Raw genomic sequence first — 19,132 nt, 5'->3', positions numbered from 1 at the left:
TAACTCTTTCTTCTTGCTTGGATGATATTGAGGCTTAGATGTCCAAGGACTTCCTCAAGCTGAACAGCACTAAAACTGAAGTTCTTTTAATTGGCACCCCCCCATCAACTTCGTTCCTCTGTAAATTGTATTTCCTTTTCTGACCATACCATTGCCCTCTCCCCTTCAGTTACAAATTTGGGTGTCAAGTTAGATTCCCATCTGTCATTTGATACACATGTCCATCACCTTTGTAAAATTGCATTCCTTCATCTCCGAAATATTGCCAAACTCCGTCTCTGCCTCTCCTTCTGTGATGCTGAAAAGCTGGTTCATGCCTTTGTCTCCTCCAGGCTGGACTATTGTAATGCACTCCTCATCGGGATACCCAACAAGTGCCTTCAAAAGCTCCAACAAATTCAAAATAGTGCTTCAAGGATCCTGATGAGGGTGTGGAAATATGAACACATTTCACCAATCCTTCGGTCACTTCATTGGCTCCCTATCCATCTCCATATTGAATACAAACTCTGTTTGTTTACTCACCAGTGTATCCATGGAAATGCTCCACAATATCTTAAGGAACTCCTTATATTACAGTCCACTACAAGAAACCTCTGTTTTGCAAATACCTACCGTCTTCGCCCCCCTGTGACCAAACTTCATACAACGGGTGACCGAGCCTTTGCAGTGGCTGCTCCACGGCTCTGGAATGTCCTACCAGAGAGCCTGAGAACACAGCAGATTGTGGGCTGTTTTAAAAAACAGCTAAAGACTTTTCTGTTTAGGAAAGCTTATTAACAAGAATGCTATAATTATTGTTGTTTTATCTCTGTTTATAACTTGTTTTGCCTTTGTTAAAACTTTTTATGTTGCACTTTGAGATTTACTAATAATGTAAAGTGCCCTATAAATAAGATGCATTATTATTATTATTACTTAAGTAGAAATTTGCAAAAACTGGAGTTTGACCATGCTATGCATGTTAGAATAATCAAATGCAGTATTACACCTGTCCATTCTTAACAGAAATCACTTCACATGTTCATTTTCTATAGGACACATAAAGGAAAAAATGCATTTTTACTAGCTAGTTAGTCAGAGGATGAGCAACTGTAGCAATGCTTTTTTTCTTTTATAATCTGGGGAATTTACTGATTGTCAAATGTGTTTCTGTGCACTGATTGATGTCAAAAGGCTACTTCTGTCTGTTGTAAAATTTCAGGCTAAAAGACTGTTGGTATTTGTGTCCTTTCTAGGTAGGTCAGAAAACAGGTATTTTTACAGTTCTGAGATATGTGCCTTTGGGCATGGGGCTACATTCATGAAATTCTTCTCTGACATATTGGCATGTAACACACATTTTTTTTCCAGCTACACTTCTATTAAATAGCTTAAAATACAGACAGAATGAAGCAAGAATCTGGAGTTTCTGCTTATTTGGCATTTGGTCTACTGGCAAAACATGATACAGGGTGTCTTTTTTTTTTTTCTTCAAAAAGCAAGCGTGTCATAGTTGGTATTTTACAGCTTCTTCAAAAAATTGGTTTAAAGTGTACCCTCTGTCCAATTAGCACAAATTAATTTTCTAATTATGGACACTGTGCAAAGAAGTTTAATTTTTGCCCTATCCCAAATCATAGGCTCTGTCTGATTAGTTTTCTCTCATAAAATGTGAGCAGCAACAGTTTAATTGATTTGTATTTATTTTTATGTGCAGAGGAGCTTCCCACCTGAAATGTATTTGTTGAGTGCTTAAAATGTATACTTTATTTCTGCTAGATAAAAACAGTTATTGAACAGATGAATTGTAGAGACTTATCTTAGTACATCAGTCACCAAGGCAGTGAAATGACTACACAGGAATATCATGGAGCTTTCATTTGGTGTATTTTGTAAAGGTCATTTTTAATATTAGATATTATTGTTAAATTAGACATTAAATGCACATTGCTGTCTACTTAGGTGTGAATGAAAGAAAAACTCTAGACTTCATGTCTTTTGTTCAGTTTTGGTAAAGTGGTTTTCTTTTGGCTTATATTCCCAAATTCTATGCAGAAAAGTGAGTAATGAGTGTAATACTATGCTCCACCTTTTCTAGCTTTATAGACCATAGCCACTTGGTTCCTATTATTTGCACTTTATGTTACTACCTTGTAGCGGTCGCGGGGGCGCTAAGATTCACACCATCCGAAAGACGGTGATTTGTTTATTTTATTGTGGGTACCCCAAGAACACACACACCCTTGACCTGGCACTTACACACTGACACACAGAGACACTGATTAGTGGCTCAATGAATCAATGAATAATAAAGATAACAAAGGACATATTAAATCAAATAAGGAAAAGATAATACAATATTACACAAAAAGTGTATAAAAATGCCCTTCACAGTCCCCCAACAGCAATAGTTATTTACATTTACTGTAAGAGCCATTTTCCTAGTTCTATAAGATTCATAAATATCTTACTAGATGACAATGCATAATCTATGGGAAGTTCCTATAACCCCCGTAAATAGAATTGTATTGGTATATTCTTGCCATTTCTAACAGCTTGGAGTAAACATTCTTCAGTTAGTTAGTGACAGCCTTGCCATGAGTAAGGTGTGGAAGGCATAAGGTTTTAAACCTATGTGCCAACCGGCCTACAGGCCTTTTGAGTGTGTGAAGAAAATATGTAAGAAAACAGCACTTATTCATGTGCTGTGCTGTACGTTTAAAGTGTACAGAAGAAGAAGCTAAGAATCTTTAAGTATATAAGAATTTAAGAATCTTTAAGTAGAGAAGAAGAAGTAAAGAACCTTTAAGTACAGGAATAACTAAAGTTTCTCAAGAAAGGTAAGATAGAGAAGATACATTTTTCCTTTTTTTGCCTTTTTATTCTACGTGTGTAACTATTTTTTCTTTTATTCTTGTGTGGATTATTTGCTTTTAACTTTCACTAAATATTTTTAAAACGAACTTTTGGACTTTGAGATTTTTTTCAGTACGCTTTTTACCCGTGCTTAACCACACCTTATATTCCGGCAGCTACATTTACTACACAGCAAACAATAAACACAAACAACAAAATCCAAAACAGTCCAGTAACGCAGAAGCAGATGATAATGTAGAGTGGTATTAAAAACCCTGTGAACAGCCCTCTGCCAGAAATGTAAAGTTTTGTCCTACCAGGTTCCCATTGCAATGTGATGATTTGATGTGATTGGAAATGGTCTCCAGACCAAGATGAATCAACACCGACAAGCAAGCACTGTACAACATATACATTCAGAACAATCTGTAATCCAAAAACATATGGGTGATCATGATTTTCTCACCATCTTCTTGGCTCCCTTTTAAGGAGCCAGCTTGATTACTTTTCTTCCCGGCCACCCCTGCAGCCTCTAAATCTGACCGATAGCATAGTACTGCCGGGACTGATGGGAGTTGTAGGCTATTTTAAATAGCACTACAGTAATCCCTCCTCCATCGCGGGGGTTGCGTTCCAGAGCCACCCGCGAAATAAGAAAATCCGCGAAGTAGAAACCATATGTTTATATGGTTATTTTTATATATTTTAAGCCCTTATAAACTCTCCCACACTATTATAAACATTTCTCGCACAATTATAGAGCATAAACCCTTTGTATTCTCTTAGATATTAGGTAAGATTCGTTGAAATTCTGTATATAAACACAGTTTACATACAGTAAAACCTAAATATTATTTTAAAGATATTGAGCGTCTCCAATATCACATATGTTACAGTCATTACGACAGACAGGCCACCATCAATAAATACGTACAATGCAAGAAAAATTGTATACAGTAAAATGTGTGTACAGTGACACTAAACTATGTACATGTAATAAGTACTGTACGTAAATAATTAATTATGGTTACTTACCAACAATGACACGACGACTTGTCCGATAACGATGAGTTTAATTTTACTGCACAACAAAGGATAGTGTTACAGCTCTTCTAAAGGAGCCTCTTCAGGCGACTGTTTAGCACCGCCGTTGTTCTTCTTCCATCACTCTTCAATCCAAATCCCTAAAGCAGATTCCATCCAGACTACTGCCTTACAACGTCCACTTGCAACTCATTTTGCGCCCTGGTTAAAAGACACTGTGGCCGTAGATCTTATATGCTTTTCCTCCTTTTTAAATAAAAAGAATCGTGGACTCATTTATGCTGTAATGGTGTCCTGCAGCGGTGTAGCTGTTTCCTTCCTTCAACATATCCAAAACTTTTACCTTTTCTGCATTCATTTGCATCTTCTGTTGGCGCTTGTGCACGTTAATGCTGAATGAGTGAGATTAGACTTCCTGGTTAATGCAGCACTCCGTCGCTGAGCCAATCAGCAGCACACAGGAACTTAACCGCGTGCTCTGATTGGGTAGCTTCTCAGCCATCCGCCAATAGCGTCCCTTGTTTCAATTCAAATGTGTCCCTTGTTTGAATTCAAATGGGCAAATCAACTGAGGAAGCACACGTACTGTAGACCGCAGACATCCGCGAAGCAGTGAAAAATCCACGATATATATTCATATATGCTTACATTTAAAATCCGCGATGGAGTGAAGCCGCGAAAGACGAAGCGCAATATAGCGAGGGATCACTGTACTACAACCCTTTTTATTGTTTACAGAATAGAAGCAGTGATACTGAATGCCCTCACACAACTCCCAGAAACAACACTCTCAGACACACACACCAAATATTCTTTGTAACTTTTAGTTATGTGTAATCAAGCACAAATAAATTACTTAATTTGAAAAAACCTGCTGTGTCCCTAATACACCTGTTATTTTTTGGTTAAAGGAAGCTTGCCTGGCCTTCGTCCTGCAGAAGCCGGAGAGTTTACTCAACGGGCATTTCAAGCTGGAAAGTTGGATCTGACTGAGGTAGAAGGACTTGGGGATCTGATTCATGCAGAGACAGAGGCCCAGAGAAGGCAAGCTCTCAGACAAATGGCAGGAGACCTGGGACAAATTTACCAGACTTGGAGTCATACACTTACTCGGGTAAACCTTTCTAGGAGACCATTGGGTTAATGCACTAAAAAGTTCTGCATTTGTTAAACAACATTGTCAACTTGAAATATTTGGCCTGATTTATTGTGTCAATTCTATTTTTCAATTATAATTTTGCTATAGTTTCATGAATAGTACTTGGATTTTTTTTAATATTTCAAAGCTAGCAGTAGATGGACCATCAAAAATTCATCTTGAATCCTACTGTACTATTTATAAATGGACTACGAGTTTATAATACTGTAGCATCTCATTTCATTGTATGATCAAATTCAGAATTATTAAGAGAAAAGCTGCAAGGCAGAGAGATTTAACACAAGAACACTAATTATGATTGTGATTAATCCATGGTAAGACCTGGTAGATTTGCATTTCCTTAGCGTAATTGTACAGAACAGTTATATCCAATAAAATTCGACTTTTCAGTAGAATGAAGCTGCAGGGTACACAGCATACCAATACCCATTTAATACTGGGGTGGTTGAAAGAATAAAGGATACTGGATTAGACTATCGGATAAAGTAATGAGACTGCATGATCCAAGTCTACCTCCATAATAATAATTCTTTAATTCTTTGCATTTATATAGCGCTTTTCTCACTACGCAAAGTGCTTAGCAATTGTAGTTTAAGGGCCTTCTCAAGGGCCCAACAGAGCAGAGTCCCTTTTGGCATGTTACGGGATTCAAACCGGCAACCTTACGATTGCCAGTGTAGATCCCTAGCCTCAGAGCCACCACTACGTTTTTGTTTATAAACACAGACATTAGTCTCAATTTTGGCCTTTTGTCCATACTACCTACCACAGTGTTTTTAACCCCCCAAAAACTGACACTTTTACAAACACTCTCCAAAGCTACATAATTCTGAAAATGTTGGTTCGCCATTGTGATGTGGATGGGCAAAACTGTAGACTTTTAAAAACGCAGATTTTTTTGTGCTCTCATTTGTTTGTGCTTATTACGTAGCCCTCCCTTGATTGGATCCTGCTCATAACAATGTCTCATTCTCTGATTGGTCACCCTTCATGGTGGAAAATCATATTCCCACATAGTGTACACAGAAGAATTGCCTTCCATGGTGCTTGTTGTGTTGTTTGCCTATTTATGTCTAAATTGTGTTTTATATAGATCAAATGCTGCATACTGTTCATGCGCAAAAGCCAACTAATTTACTGGTTGTGACAGTTTTATGATATATCCTCTAGCTGTCAGTGTTACCACCCCTTTAAGGTTTATTCCACCAATACATGCATGCTCAGTGTAGGCACACATGTATGTCATACTGTATGTGTTTCTGGTTGTTTTAGCTGGATTGGAGATTCTTTCATAAATGATGTGAAAATGCTATTGTGAACAGAGATTGTTTTGTTTAAAAATGTTGTTTTTTAAATTAAAATGTAGTAGTGTGGACGTAGCCTATTTAGTTGTTCTCAGACTCGGTCCTAGGGATACCATTTGGCTGCAGGTTTTTGTTACCATCTACTTCATTTTTAAATAGATTCCTAGCCTAATTAAGCAAGCTGTTATTTCTGAGTTTCTGAGTGATTTTGAGACAATGTAGAAATTACAAATCTAAGCTTGATACATTTTATTACAGTGTGCAAAGCATTTATGTATGTTGTGTTGGTATAATTTGTTTTTTTGTTTCTTTTAATTGGTTGTTAAGATTTTCCTCATCATCATGGATTTCACGCTGCTTTTTCAGGTGCACATGTTTCAGGACAGGACCGTAAAACCTGATTGTACGTATCAGACTACATCAGCGTTAATGCTGGTGTAGGATTAAAGGCATGTAACTGGCTCGGGATTAGGTTAAACAGAATATCCAATCTTTACAGACAGTTATTGAAGGTTTTTTTCAATGTGGCATAAAGACTGAAAACAAAACAAATTAAAATATCAGGTTTTCAAATGAAATAATTTTTAAAAAATATTATCTTTTGCTCATTTTTTCTACTGTCTTTAGTTGTGTGTTTGTGATGGTATCAGGCGCTACCCCTTCAGAATTAGTTGCTATTACTGTATGTGTCACTAGGCAGCATATGAATGCTGATCCCAGCTGCTACTGAATTTTAAAATTAAGATGGGGAATCAGTAATAATCTGTACTTTGAAAAAAAAAAGTTTCTTTAGCAGTTTTTTTTCCCTAATGTTTAGGTTTTGGTGTTGTCTTTCTGAATGGTTAGTGTTTCTTTTCAACTTTCATTCAGTCACCAGTGTCTGGTGTTAGAATCCTGCTAACTTTGACATTTCTCATTAAACTGCCATAAACTACCTGACTACCTTAAATCCACGTAGATTATTTTACTTTTGAATATCATCTTCTTCTTTCGGCTGCTCCTTTTAGGGGTTGCCACAGCAGATCATCTTCTTCCATATCTTTCTGTCCTCGTCATCTTGATTTGTTACACCCATCACCTGCATGTCCTCTCTCATCACATCTATAAACCTCTTCTTAGGCCTTCCTCTTTTCCTCTTACCTGGCAGCTCTATCCTTAACATCCTTTTCCCAATATACTCAGCATCTCTCCTCTGCACATGTCCAAACCAATGCAATCTCGCCTCTCTGACTTTGTCTCCCAACCGTCCAACCTCAGATGACCCTCTAATGCACTCATTTCTAATCCTGTCCATCCTCGTCACATCCAATGCAAATCTTAGCATCTTTAACTCTTCTACCTCCAGCTCTGTCTCCTGCTTTTGGGTCAGTGCCACAGTCTCCAACCCATATAACATAGTTGGTTTCACTATCGTCCTGTAGACCTTCCCTTTCACTCTTGCTGATATCCGTCTGTCACAAATTACTCCTGACTCTCTTCTCCACCCATACCACCCTGCCTGCACTCTCTTTTTCACTTCTCTTCCACACTCCCCATTACTCTGTACTGTTGATCCCAAGTATTTAAACTCATCCACCTTCACCAACTCTACTCCCTGCATCCTCATCATTCCACTGACCTCCCTCTCATTCACACACATGTATTCTGTCTTGTTCCTATTGACCTTCATTCCTCTCCTCTCCAGAGCATATCTCCACCTCTCCAGGGTCTCCTCAATCTGCTTCCTACTTTCGTTACAGATCACAATGTCATCAGCAAACATCATAGTCCATGGAGACTCCCGTCTAATCTCGTCTGTCAACCTGTCCATCACCATTGCAAATAAGAAAGGGCTCAGGGCCGATCCCTGATGTAATCCCACCTCCACCTTGAATGCATCCATCACTCCTAATGCAGACCTCACCACTGTCACATTTCCCTCGTACATATCCTGTACCACTCTTACATACTTCTCTGCCACTCCCGACTTCCTCATACAATACCATAACTTCTCTCGAGGCACCCTGTCATATGCTTTCTCCAGGTCCACAAAGACACAATGTAACTCCTTCTGGCCTTCTCTCTTCTTCTCCATCAACACCCTCAGAGCAAACATTGCATCTGTGGTGCTCTTTCCTGGCATGAATCTATCCTGCTGCTCACTAATCATCACCTCACTTCTTAACCTATCTTCCACTACTCTTTCCCATAAATTCATGCTATGGCTCATCAATTTTATCCCCGTGTAGTTACTACAGTCCTGCACATCCCCCTTATTCTTAAATATTGGCACCAGTACACTTCTTCTCCACTCCTCAGACATCCTCTCACTTTCCAATACTCCATTAAACAATCTGATTAAAAACTCCACTGCCATCTCTCCTAAACACCTCCATGCTTCCACAGGTATGTCATCTGGACCAATGGCCTTTCCATTTTTCATCCTCTTCATAGCTGTCCTTACTTCCTCCTTGCTGATCCATTGCACTTCCTGATTCACTATCTCCATATCATCCAACTTTCTCTCTCTCTCATTCTCTTCCTCATCAGCCTCTCAAAGCACTCTTTCCGTCTGCTCAACACACTCTCCTCACTTGTGAGTATGTTTCCATCTTTATCCTTTATCACCCTTACCTGCTGCACATCTTTCTCAGCTCGGTCCCTCTCACTAGCCAATCGGGTCCTTTTCTCCCTCCTTAATGTCCAACCTGTCATACAACTCATTATATGCCTTTTCTTTAGCCTTCACCACCTCTCTCTACACCTAGTGCCTTATCTCTTTGTACTCTTGTCTACTTTCTGCATCTCTGACTTTCCCACTTCTTTGCATTCCTCTTCCTCTGTATACTCTCCTGTACTTCCCCATTCCACCACCAAGTTTCCTTTTCCTCCGTCCAGATGTCACGCCAAGCACCCTTCTTGCTGTCACCCTTACTACATCTGCTGTAGTTTCCCAACTGTCTGGTAATTCTTCACTACCACCCAGTGCCTGTCTCACCTTCTCTCTAAACTCAACATTGCAGTCTTCCTTTTTCAACTTCCACCCTTTGATCCTTGGCTCTGCCCTCACTCTTTTCCTCTTCTTGATCTCCAACGTTATCCTACAGACCACCATCTTATGCTGCTTAACTACACTTTCCCCTGCCACCACTCTGCAGTCTTCAGTCTCCTTCAGATTGACTCTTCTGCATAGAATGTAATCTACCTGTGTGCATCTTCCTCCATTCTTGTACATCACCCTATGTACCTCCCTCTTCTTTAAATGCGTATTCACCACAGCCATGTCCATCCTTTTGTCAAAATCTGCTATCCTCTGACCTTCTTCATTCCTCTCCTTGACACCATACCTACCCATCACCTCCTCGTCTCCTCTGTTCCCTTCACCAACATGTCCATTGAAATCTGCTCCAATCACCTCTTTCTGTCCCTTGGGTACACTTCTCATCACTCCATCCAACTCACTCCAAAAATCTTCTTTCTTATCTATCGCACACCCAACTTGCAGGGCATATGCACTAACAACATTCATCATCACACCTCCAATTTCCAGCTTCATAATCATCACTCTGTCTGACACTCTTTTCACCTCCAAAACACTCTTGACATACTGTTCCTTCAGAATAACCCCTACTCCATTTTCCTCCCATCCACACCATGATGGAACAATTTGAATCCACCTCCAATCCGCCTGGCCTTACTCTACTTCCATTTAGTCTCTTGCACGGCACAATATATCAGCCTTCCTTCTCTCCATCATATCTGCTAACACTCTTCCCTTACCAGTCATACTGCCAGCATTCAAAGTTCCTACCCTCAGTTCCACTCTCTTTACCTTCCTCCTCTCCTCCTGCCTCCGGACACGTCTCCCCCCTGTTCTTCTTCTTCTTCGGGCAACAGTAGCCCAATTCTGCCAGCACCCTGTTGGCTAACAGTACTGGTGGCGGTCATTTTTAACTCGGGGCTCGACCAATCCGATACGGAAATCTGTATTGTTGTCCGCATATTGATTTGGCAAAATTTTACACCAGATGTCCTTTCTGACATAACACTCCCCATTTATCCAGGCTTGGGACCGGCACAAAGAAACACACTGGCTTGTGCATCCCCGGTGCCTGGGTTGATTAAAATAGTTAACATTTTTAGATAAATCTCTGTTAAGTTGGTATACCAGAATTTTGTACTTTTATCCTACTATCCTTGATAGAAGTGTTTACGTTTATCCAAATTGTAAGGGAGTCTCCTGTGCACCACCACCTTTAAGTGATTCCATGATTTTTTTTTCTATAAGATTGAGGTCCAGACTCTGATTTTGGCCATTTCTACACACAGATTTTCCTTCATTTCCCCTATGCCATTCATTGGCAGTGTTAATCAGTATTATATTGAAAAGTACATTTCTTCTTTTTAGCATAGGGCAGCAGGTTTTGCAACAAATGCTGTTAAATTTTCTCTTATCCAGCTTATCCTGACCATAAACCATCATCTATTTTCAAGAGAATGATCTGCTTCGCATGATGCTGCCACCACCACCAAAGATTAGAAATATAATGCCAGAAGGTTCTTTGTTGGTTTCATCAGACTTTTAAGATTTTTTTTCCTGCAAGTTTGGTCTTCTTGAAAACTTTGTGGGTTTGGATTTTTTTTTTTTTTGAGAAATGTCTTCAGCCTTTCCCCTTTCCATAAGCCTCAAGCAAATGCAGACATGGATAAATTTGTTGGTACCCGTACAGCTCATTGAAAAAGTTTTTTATGTCTCCTGAAAAGTGATGAAATGACAAGCAATACAATACAATTTGTTTTTGTATAGCCCAAAATCACCCAAAAAGTGCCACAATGGACTGCCTTTGAAAGCCCCCTGTATACCTGTATGCCTTTGTCATGTTATCGAATCAAGCAAAGCAGGTGTGATAAGAGATCAAGAGATCTACAAAGAAATTCTGAAGTGTCCTGGACGCATTTGTTGGGACCCCTAGAAAAATTCCTCAGTGACTGGATTAAAGTGATTTTTCAAACTTGCTGTTTTCTTAAATTTGTATCATGCAAGTCTCTAATCATTCAATCCGTCATTCAGGTGTCTTAAGTGGAGAACTGTAGTCACTCCACTGTTCAGTATCATCGTGGACCAGAGAAAGCAAAGGAGAGAGTTGTCTGAGAAGATCAGAAAAAAGATAGACAACCATGTGAAAGGCAAAGGCTGGAAGGGCATCACCATGCAGCTTGATGTTCCTGTCACAAAAGTTGAAAATATTATTAAGACGGTTATGGTCCCCAGGACTGTAGCCAATCTACCTGGATGCGGCCTCTAGAGAAAAATCGACCCCAGAACAGGCTGAATGATAGTGAGAATAGCGGATAAAAAGTCAAAGACAACTTCTAAAGAGATACAAGCTGAACGTCAAGATCAGGTCCATTAGTGTCTGATCACTCCATCCATTGCTTTTTGAGTGACAGTGGACTCAGTGGAAGAAGACCCAGGAGGAATAAACATAAAAAGCCATACTGGAATTTGCTGAAATGCATATTGACAAGCCACAATGCTTCTGGGAGACAGATGAGGTCAAACTGGAGCTTTTTGCTAAGTCACATCAACTCTACGACCACAGACAAAAAAATGAAGCCTTCAAGGAAAGAACACCATACATATTGTTCACCCTACCTTCCTACCATGCCCACAGTTATGTTTTGGGGCTACTTTGTTGTGTCTGGAACAAGGTGCCTTGAATCTGTGCAGGGAGCAATGAAATCTCAATACATTCTGGAACGAAATGTAATGCTCAGTGTGAGAGAGAGCTCATTTTCAGTCACAGGTTATGGATCCTCCAACAGGATAATGAGCCAAAACACACAACTAAAAGCACCCAAGAATGGGTAAGAACAAAACATTGGACTATTCAGAAGTGGCCTTCTGTGACACCTGATATGAATCCTATCGGTCATCTGTGGAAAGAACTGAAGCATGCAGTCTGGAGAAGCCCCTCTTCATTCCTGACACAGCTAGAGCACTTTGCTCAGGAATGGTGGGCCAAACAACCTGTGGACAGGCGCAGAACTCTCATTGAGAGTTCCAGGAATTGCTTGTTTGCATTGGTTGTCTGTAAAGGTTGTGCAACAAAATATTAGGTTAAGGTTCCCATCATTTTTGTTCATGCCATTTTCATTTGTGTTTGATCTGAAATATTCTGGCAAATCCAAATGCAATGTCTGATTTTTTTTTTTTTTTCTTTTCGAAATGTGGAATAAACAGTGATGGGTGCCAATTAGTTTTGTTAGTTTCAAGTTATTTTATTTTATTTTATTTTATTTTATTGTGGGTTCTTCTTTTATTGTGGAGGGATACCAACAAATATATAAATGTCTTTGAGAATACATAATTACAGTACATGAATTATGGTTTGGAATAAAGCGTTAAAGTTTATTTCGCAATGAAATAAAAAGTAGAATGCCCAACATTTTGGCTTTACACACTTCATCAGGTGTTTGACTGAAAAGACAAAAGCTGGTTACCTAATATATGTAGAAGGTGAAGGAGGGACAAAGCCAGAAAGAATAAAAAGATGTGGTAGATGAGAGTGTGAAAATCTCCTGTGTTGGACAGAGTTTAAAAAGGTAGTCAGTCATTAATACCCGGAGAGAGATTTGATTAAAGTCTTTGACAGGTTTCTTTGAATCCCAGTTAAAGAACACAAACTGAGAAAGTGTTCTATCTATAACCAATGGATATGAAATATTCCATAATATATTTAGTGTCTCAGATGTGTTCCTGAAAAAAATCTGCTGGTCTATGTGGATGGCTAGAAATTTAGTAAATAAGATTTTTTGAGTAACCTGAAGCCCATTGTTTAATACAGAATTTACAAGAGAGACTAGATACAATGTTTGTGTTGGTGACATATTTGCCAGTGACACAGCAGCTCCTATTAGAAATGAAAGTACCTGGTGGGGAATGTGGCTTAGAATTTGTGGACTAAGCTGTAGAGAACACATTTGTGAAAGTTATGAGGTTAATGGAAGGACATAAAGGAAGAGTTAGGAAAAGAGGCTCAGCCTTTAACTTTTTCTTCCTTTGTAGAAGCACGCTGATGCAGCCCTTCACTCCACAAGTGCACTATGACTATTTAAATTACTCTTATGTAAACCTGGTTCATCTTAATGCTTCCTGGGATGTTTCTGTCTTTCTGAAATGTTCTGTATTTTTCTATTTTTGTTGTGTAGTCCAAGCAGTGTGTTACTTGAGTGAACAGCTGGCTTTTAAGTAGAGGTAGAAGCATATCCAGTTAGCATTACAAAAAGTGACTGGCACAGAAGACAGATGACCACCAAGAGATTCTGTATTTAAACAAAACCTGAAACCTACCCTGAAAATGTAAATAGGCAGTTTTTCTAAAGTAAATACAGATTAAAGTAAGGTGACTTAAAATAGACAATAAGAATGACTGTAGTGAACACACATGGATGCATTTTCCATTGTTTTACAAAAGGTCCATCTTGAAGATGGAGCAATGGAATACTATTAAGTGTACATCTATTTAGATTTTTTTATATAAAAAATTGCTCCTCTCCTGGTCCCCTGCTTCTCCAGGACTCCTGGTGGGGCAAGGTCCCCCGGCCATCCATTAATAAATATATATATTGTCACACACATGTGAATAGGAGGCAGCTGAAGGGCTTGGAGAATAATGGTAACATATCTGCCCAGGGGGTGGCAGGGTGCACTTACGCTGTTTCTAAGTTCCCTGCAGACCTTTCCCGGGAAATCCCATCAGGAGCCACTGCCTCAACTCCGGACACGCCACGTCCAGTCCCAGCTCTGAGGACAACATCACTTCCGGCCCCGGCCCCGAGGACGACATCACTTCCCCCAGACTTCCTATAAAGCCTCACTCCCTTCCTCTGGAATTCAGTTCTGTTTTAGACTCTGTCTTGTAAACTTTACTTGCTACCAACCTTTTTACTTTTTGCAGCCTGGAACACATTATATGGGTGACTGCCCCAAACCTTTACAATGTCTCGGGTCTCTTCTTGTCACAATATATATATATATTGTAGCAGATAAGGCTTTTGTCCACCTCTTGAACCCTCAGGTACCACTCCAGACACGAGGTAAAAGTATAATAACTATTTATTTTGTTATTATAATGTGCACCAAGCACCCTTTCCACCACACTATTCATAAATCACAAACTCTCTCTCAAAACCAATACCTCCTCGCCCAGACACTTTGCCACCCTACCTCCCAGCTCAAATCAGTGTTCTGGGCTTCCCACAGTCCTTTTATACACCCTGACCCGGAAATGGTTCCTGGCCAAACCCACAAGTCCGTTGTCCTTCCGGGTCAGCGCAAACAGTCCTTTTTTTCATCCCGGGAGCACGTCGCTTCCTCCAGTCACGTGACTGTGACGCACTCCCGGGTTATAGGGCACGCAAGAGCCCCCTAGCCCCCCTACAGCGACTCCCGGTGGCCCCCAAGGTATCCAGCAGGGCTGTGTGTATAAACTACAGAGTCCATAAGGCCCTGCTGGAAGTCGGGGCACCATCATAGCCGGTCGTCCATCACAATATATATACATACACTCATATACAACACTTTTTTGTTGTTAGAGAAATGGTGAAAAGTACTTGCTTAATTAAGGAACATTACAGAAAAATTGGGAGTGGTCTCCCCTAGACTTCCTCGTATACTCGGATATGGTGATGGATATTTGGGGAGTAAACCTCAAGACAATGATTATATTTTTATATTATGTACATTAATGAACCATCAACACCAAATCAAATTAATAATATATTGAACAATTATTATTAAAGTAAAGTTGAATGAATTGGACTCTGCAGCTGCATGAATAAAAAAGTACCACTTACGGTTAGTGGAAATAACTCAAAAGTTGCTAAAATCTATGTTTTGTACCTAATACTTGTATGCAAAATTTGGTTGACCTAAGTGAAAGTGAACTCAAGTTATGATGTTTAAATAAGCACACCCACAGAGACAGATATACAATAGTTCCAAAAATGGTATTTTCTGACTCAGGGTGGTCTAAACGTCGAGGTTCATCAAAATTGAATTTTTGGACAATTACAATACTTTCCCTACGAGAAAGTAAATTGAACTCAGGGAGGTCTAAAAGGTTGAGATAAATTAAAATCTCTGGGTAGAATTTTTAGACGATTGTAATACTTTCTCTATACTTCATATACGACAAAGTAAGAAAAAATTAAGCAATATGACAGCTTGTAATTATGATTATGTACTGTAGATACTCGCGTATAAGTTGAAAAATGTATGCCTTAAAATTCATTCAAAAAAACAAGGTCAACTTATCCACGGGGCAACACAATTGTCCATAGAATTTGGGTAATGACATTGTACACTCAATGCTTCACGGTGTTAAGTCACCGGTCATCTGCCGTTTCCCATGGTCTTTGAAATAATTATAAGCCAGCAATACTATTGCTAATTAGCTAGTTTATTTCTAATTTCATTAAATAATTCTTTAAACTGTGAAATACTTGAATTTGAGCATTAGCTTTTGCAGGTTTTGGATAACAAACATACCATTAGCTTCCACGTGCAACCAGATTTCGAATCAAAAGAACCAAGGCAACGCACGCTATCAATGCGATGCAAGCGCAGCCCGCGATTCAAAAAATTTCTCTGCCTACCTGTTTGTCTCCTCTGACAGTAGCTGAAAAGCAGCATCAGGAGACAGCAGCCTGAAGTAGTCCAACAGCGGGTGATCTGTCGTGTCCAACAGCAAGCCATGCTGTCTTGTGAAGTCTGGTAGCCAGTTCGGCTCCCACGGATCAATGTCTGGGTATTCCTCCCACGCGAACCTTGCCGTAGGTGCATCGGCTACGCGAATGCGTTCAGCTGGCAGCCGATCAGCTGGCGCGGCATCGGCTGGTGTCCGATCAGCTGATGCCGGCTTCTCACTCTCTTGCTCGATTCCTGATCACTGTCAATGAAATCCGATTCTGAAAAATCAGAGTCCGACTCAGCGATAATGTGCAAAACATCGTCTGCCTAGTGTTTTCTGCACTCGCTTCGCTCCCTTGTGACATATCGACGCCATCTTGCCTTTGTTTACATTTGTTTGCACTTTGCAACTCACGCACATGCAAGGATTAGTTGCCGAGTCAATGAGTCTAGCATTTCTCCAAGCACAGAGGGAATGCCTGTGACGTGACAGTGAGTTTTGTCGCCATTAACAGCTGATTGTCGCCCTCTATCTCTGATATCTGTCAAGTTTTACCCTCGACTTATACGCGGGTCATAACAAATTTTGTAATTTTCGGCTTAAAAATACACTCGACTTATCTGCGAGATCGACTAATATGTGAGTATCTACAGTACGTATTTTATTAGTTAAATTAAATATCCTTAAAATACATACTTTAGTTTTTTTATAGTCACTGAGCAATAATCTACAGAATTTCATTTTGTAAAAAAAATGAACAGTTAAGATCTATGGTCTATAGTTTATTTTTAAAAATACATTTTAACATTGGACATAAGGCTTCTATGCTTCTAGGCATGCTCGAAGGAAAAAAAGGAAAAATACTGGGAATTGGTGCTGATCAAGTAACCTGAAATCAGTGATCATTATCAGCTTTAAAAAAAACCTGATCCCTAAAAGTGGCCTTAACATTGTGATATGAGTTGATTTATCTGTTCTGTCATTTGCAGCTTTTGGCGACTTGTGGCTACACCTAACGAGAGCAGCCGAAAGAAAAAGAAGGAGAAAAAACTGAAGCTACAAATGACAATACAAATAAAAACTCACTGAGGTTTCTGCTGTAACCCTGATTTTCTTAAAAAAACAGTTTGTCAAAAGGGGTTCCTTTTAATAATGTCACAAAAGAAAAATAAAACCACTTAACAATAATCATAGAAAACATAATAGCATGGTACAGATTTTAACGCTGCTGTCATACAGTTTCATTCAGAATTTATGTACAATGCACTCTTTACATCAAACATGCCAAAAAGAATTGCAGAGTGTAAAGTCCATCTATCCATCCATCATCAGACCCACTTAATCGACTTCAGAGCCACAGGGGACAGAACCTTTTCCAACAGCATAGATTACTGCTCTGAAACATTTACAGAACTGATGTGGTCAGGCCATTTGTCGCATTGCAGTCTGAATGTAAAGTCTGTTTTCAGCAACTTGCTTCTTTATTTCAGAGCATTTCACATGTCACCCTGTGGCACTCTTTTCAAATCTGAGACACTCTATTTTATTTTCTGCAGCATGTGTTTGGTGACAGATTCTTCCTACTCTGATGGAAACATTTTTCTAAAATAAAGAGTGGCACAGACTTCTCTGTTTTGTGATTTGAGGTTTTTAAAGCCTACGTGGAATGTGAGTTGTAGCACTTCTGAGTCAATCCTAAATCAAGATTTTAAAAAGTATTCTCAACTGACCATCTCTGCTTTGTGCTAAGCATAATGATGTTGTACTCAGTATCTAGTGTGAAAATGTTTGGCATGTGAGTTCATTAGTTTCTGCGATATTGAGGCTTTAAAAGGGGGTATAACCCTAATTTTATGAAAAAAATGAGTGCTACTAAAAAAATGGTATTGTTTCAGAACTTTTGAACTGTTAATGCTAGATGTATGTAATTGTAAAGGATTGTTATGTAGTATTAGATGTCTTTAACATCTAAAATAGTCTACAGTTGCATATTTGCCAATTTATGGTTTGCCGAAAATTGAATAAAAAATAATTCTTTTGTGCTGTAGAGCAGCTTGTGGCTTAATATGGAGGTATTGATGGCCAAAGTAAATTTTCCATATTTTCGTAGGTATTATTCATGTTATAATTCTTCTTTAGGAACTAAGTGCCTGTCTGAATTTATAAAACTTTCTTATTTATGAGGCATTTAAAATGGAACAAATAATTTTACATCTATATTTCAAATGCATATTTTCCACGTAAGTCAACCATAAAAAAATTATACCACTGAAAAGAGCTTATTTATTTATTTAATGGGGGCGGGCACACTTCTGTAAAATTTTAATTTCCCCTTGGAGACAAATAAAGTATAATCTAACATAATCTGATATTTACATAACCTTAGTAAATCTGAGGCAGTCGGTGGTTCTCTCCCATAAAGGCCAGTCACATAATGTGACACACCCAGCATATTTAGTACAGCTAGTCTGCAGCTTGCTCCAATAACATCAAGCTGGTTTGATTTTGTCTTTACATATAGGGGTGGGCTCAGTATGTAAGGGAGCTGGAAACCAGTGAATGCCCATCTGTAAGTACATTGCATATAATGCAGCACTGAGGAATAAGGAAGGCAGGTGATTTGGACCTCACAAGCAGAAGAGAGACACGTCTGTCTGAAGTCTTGTGTTTCGCGTACCAAAACAGAATGGATAAAAGAACAAAAGGATGATTGCAGCTAAGCTTGCCATACATTTTAACCCTTCACACAGCGCAAGTCCATCAGACAGCATATTTATTGGCTGTTATAAAAAGAGGCAAATAAAACTGTGCTGAAAAGTCAGCTTACAGTCACTAAATTTGACATGATCAGAGATTTTTCGATTGTGTAAAATCACATGGTAAAGAGACGACATCAGCAACTGCAGTCGAAACATCTGACATTTCCAACGACTAGAAGTTTCCTATTGTAACATCAACTTTAATAGAAGATTACCCAGCATTGAATTATTCTAGCCCAAAAGAGAGAGTGAAATCTGTATACAGTGGTTTTCCTTCAATGTATGAATTAGTTCTGCCAATCATAAATTTTGGCTGCTTCATTCATCCATCCATCTTTTTCCTCTAACTTACAC

General features: G+C 39.2%; 2 protein-coding genes across 2 annotated transcripts in view; both read left to right on the top strand.

Moving 5' to 3' along the window:
• LOC114662864 (tRNA modification GTPase GTPBP3, mitochondrial) overlaps positions 1-19,132 on the top strand; it is a 110,360-nt gene that overhangs the window by 54,378 nt on the left and 36,850 nt on the right. The window contains exon 4 of the mRNA XM_028816570.2: positions 4,794-4,996. Within this exon, the coding sequence (XP_028672403.1) occupies positions 4,794-4,996 (203 nt within the window). The remainder of the gene's footprint in view (positions 1-4,793; positions 4,997-19,132) is intronic.
• gtpbp3 (GTP binding protein 3, mitochondrial) overlaps positions 1-19,132 on the top strand; it is a 62,953-nt gene that overhangs the window by 14,668 nt on the left and 29,153 nt on the right. Inside the window, exon 4 of the mRNA XM_051935429.1 lies at positions 4,794-4,996. Within this exon, the coding sequence (XP_051791389.1) occupies positions 4,794-4,996 (203 nt within the window). The remainder of the gene's footprint in view (positions 1-4,793; positions 4,997-19,132) is intronic.

Source organism: Erpetoichthys calabaricus, chromosome 12, assembly GCF_900747795.2.
Source record: "Erpetoichthys calabaricus chromosome 12, fErpCal1.3, whole genome shotgun sequence".
Taxonomy (NCBI): domain Eukaryota; kingdom Metazoa; phylum Chordata; class Cladistia; order Polypteriformes; family Polypteridae; genus Erpetoichthys; species Erpetoichthys calabaricus.
The sequence above is the reverse complement of the archived record's forward strand: the minus strand, read 5'-3'. Positions and strand labels throughout refer to the sequence as shown.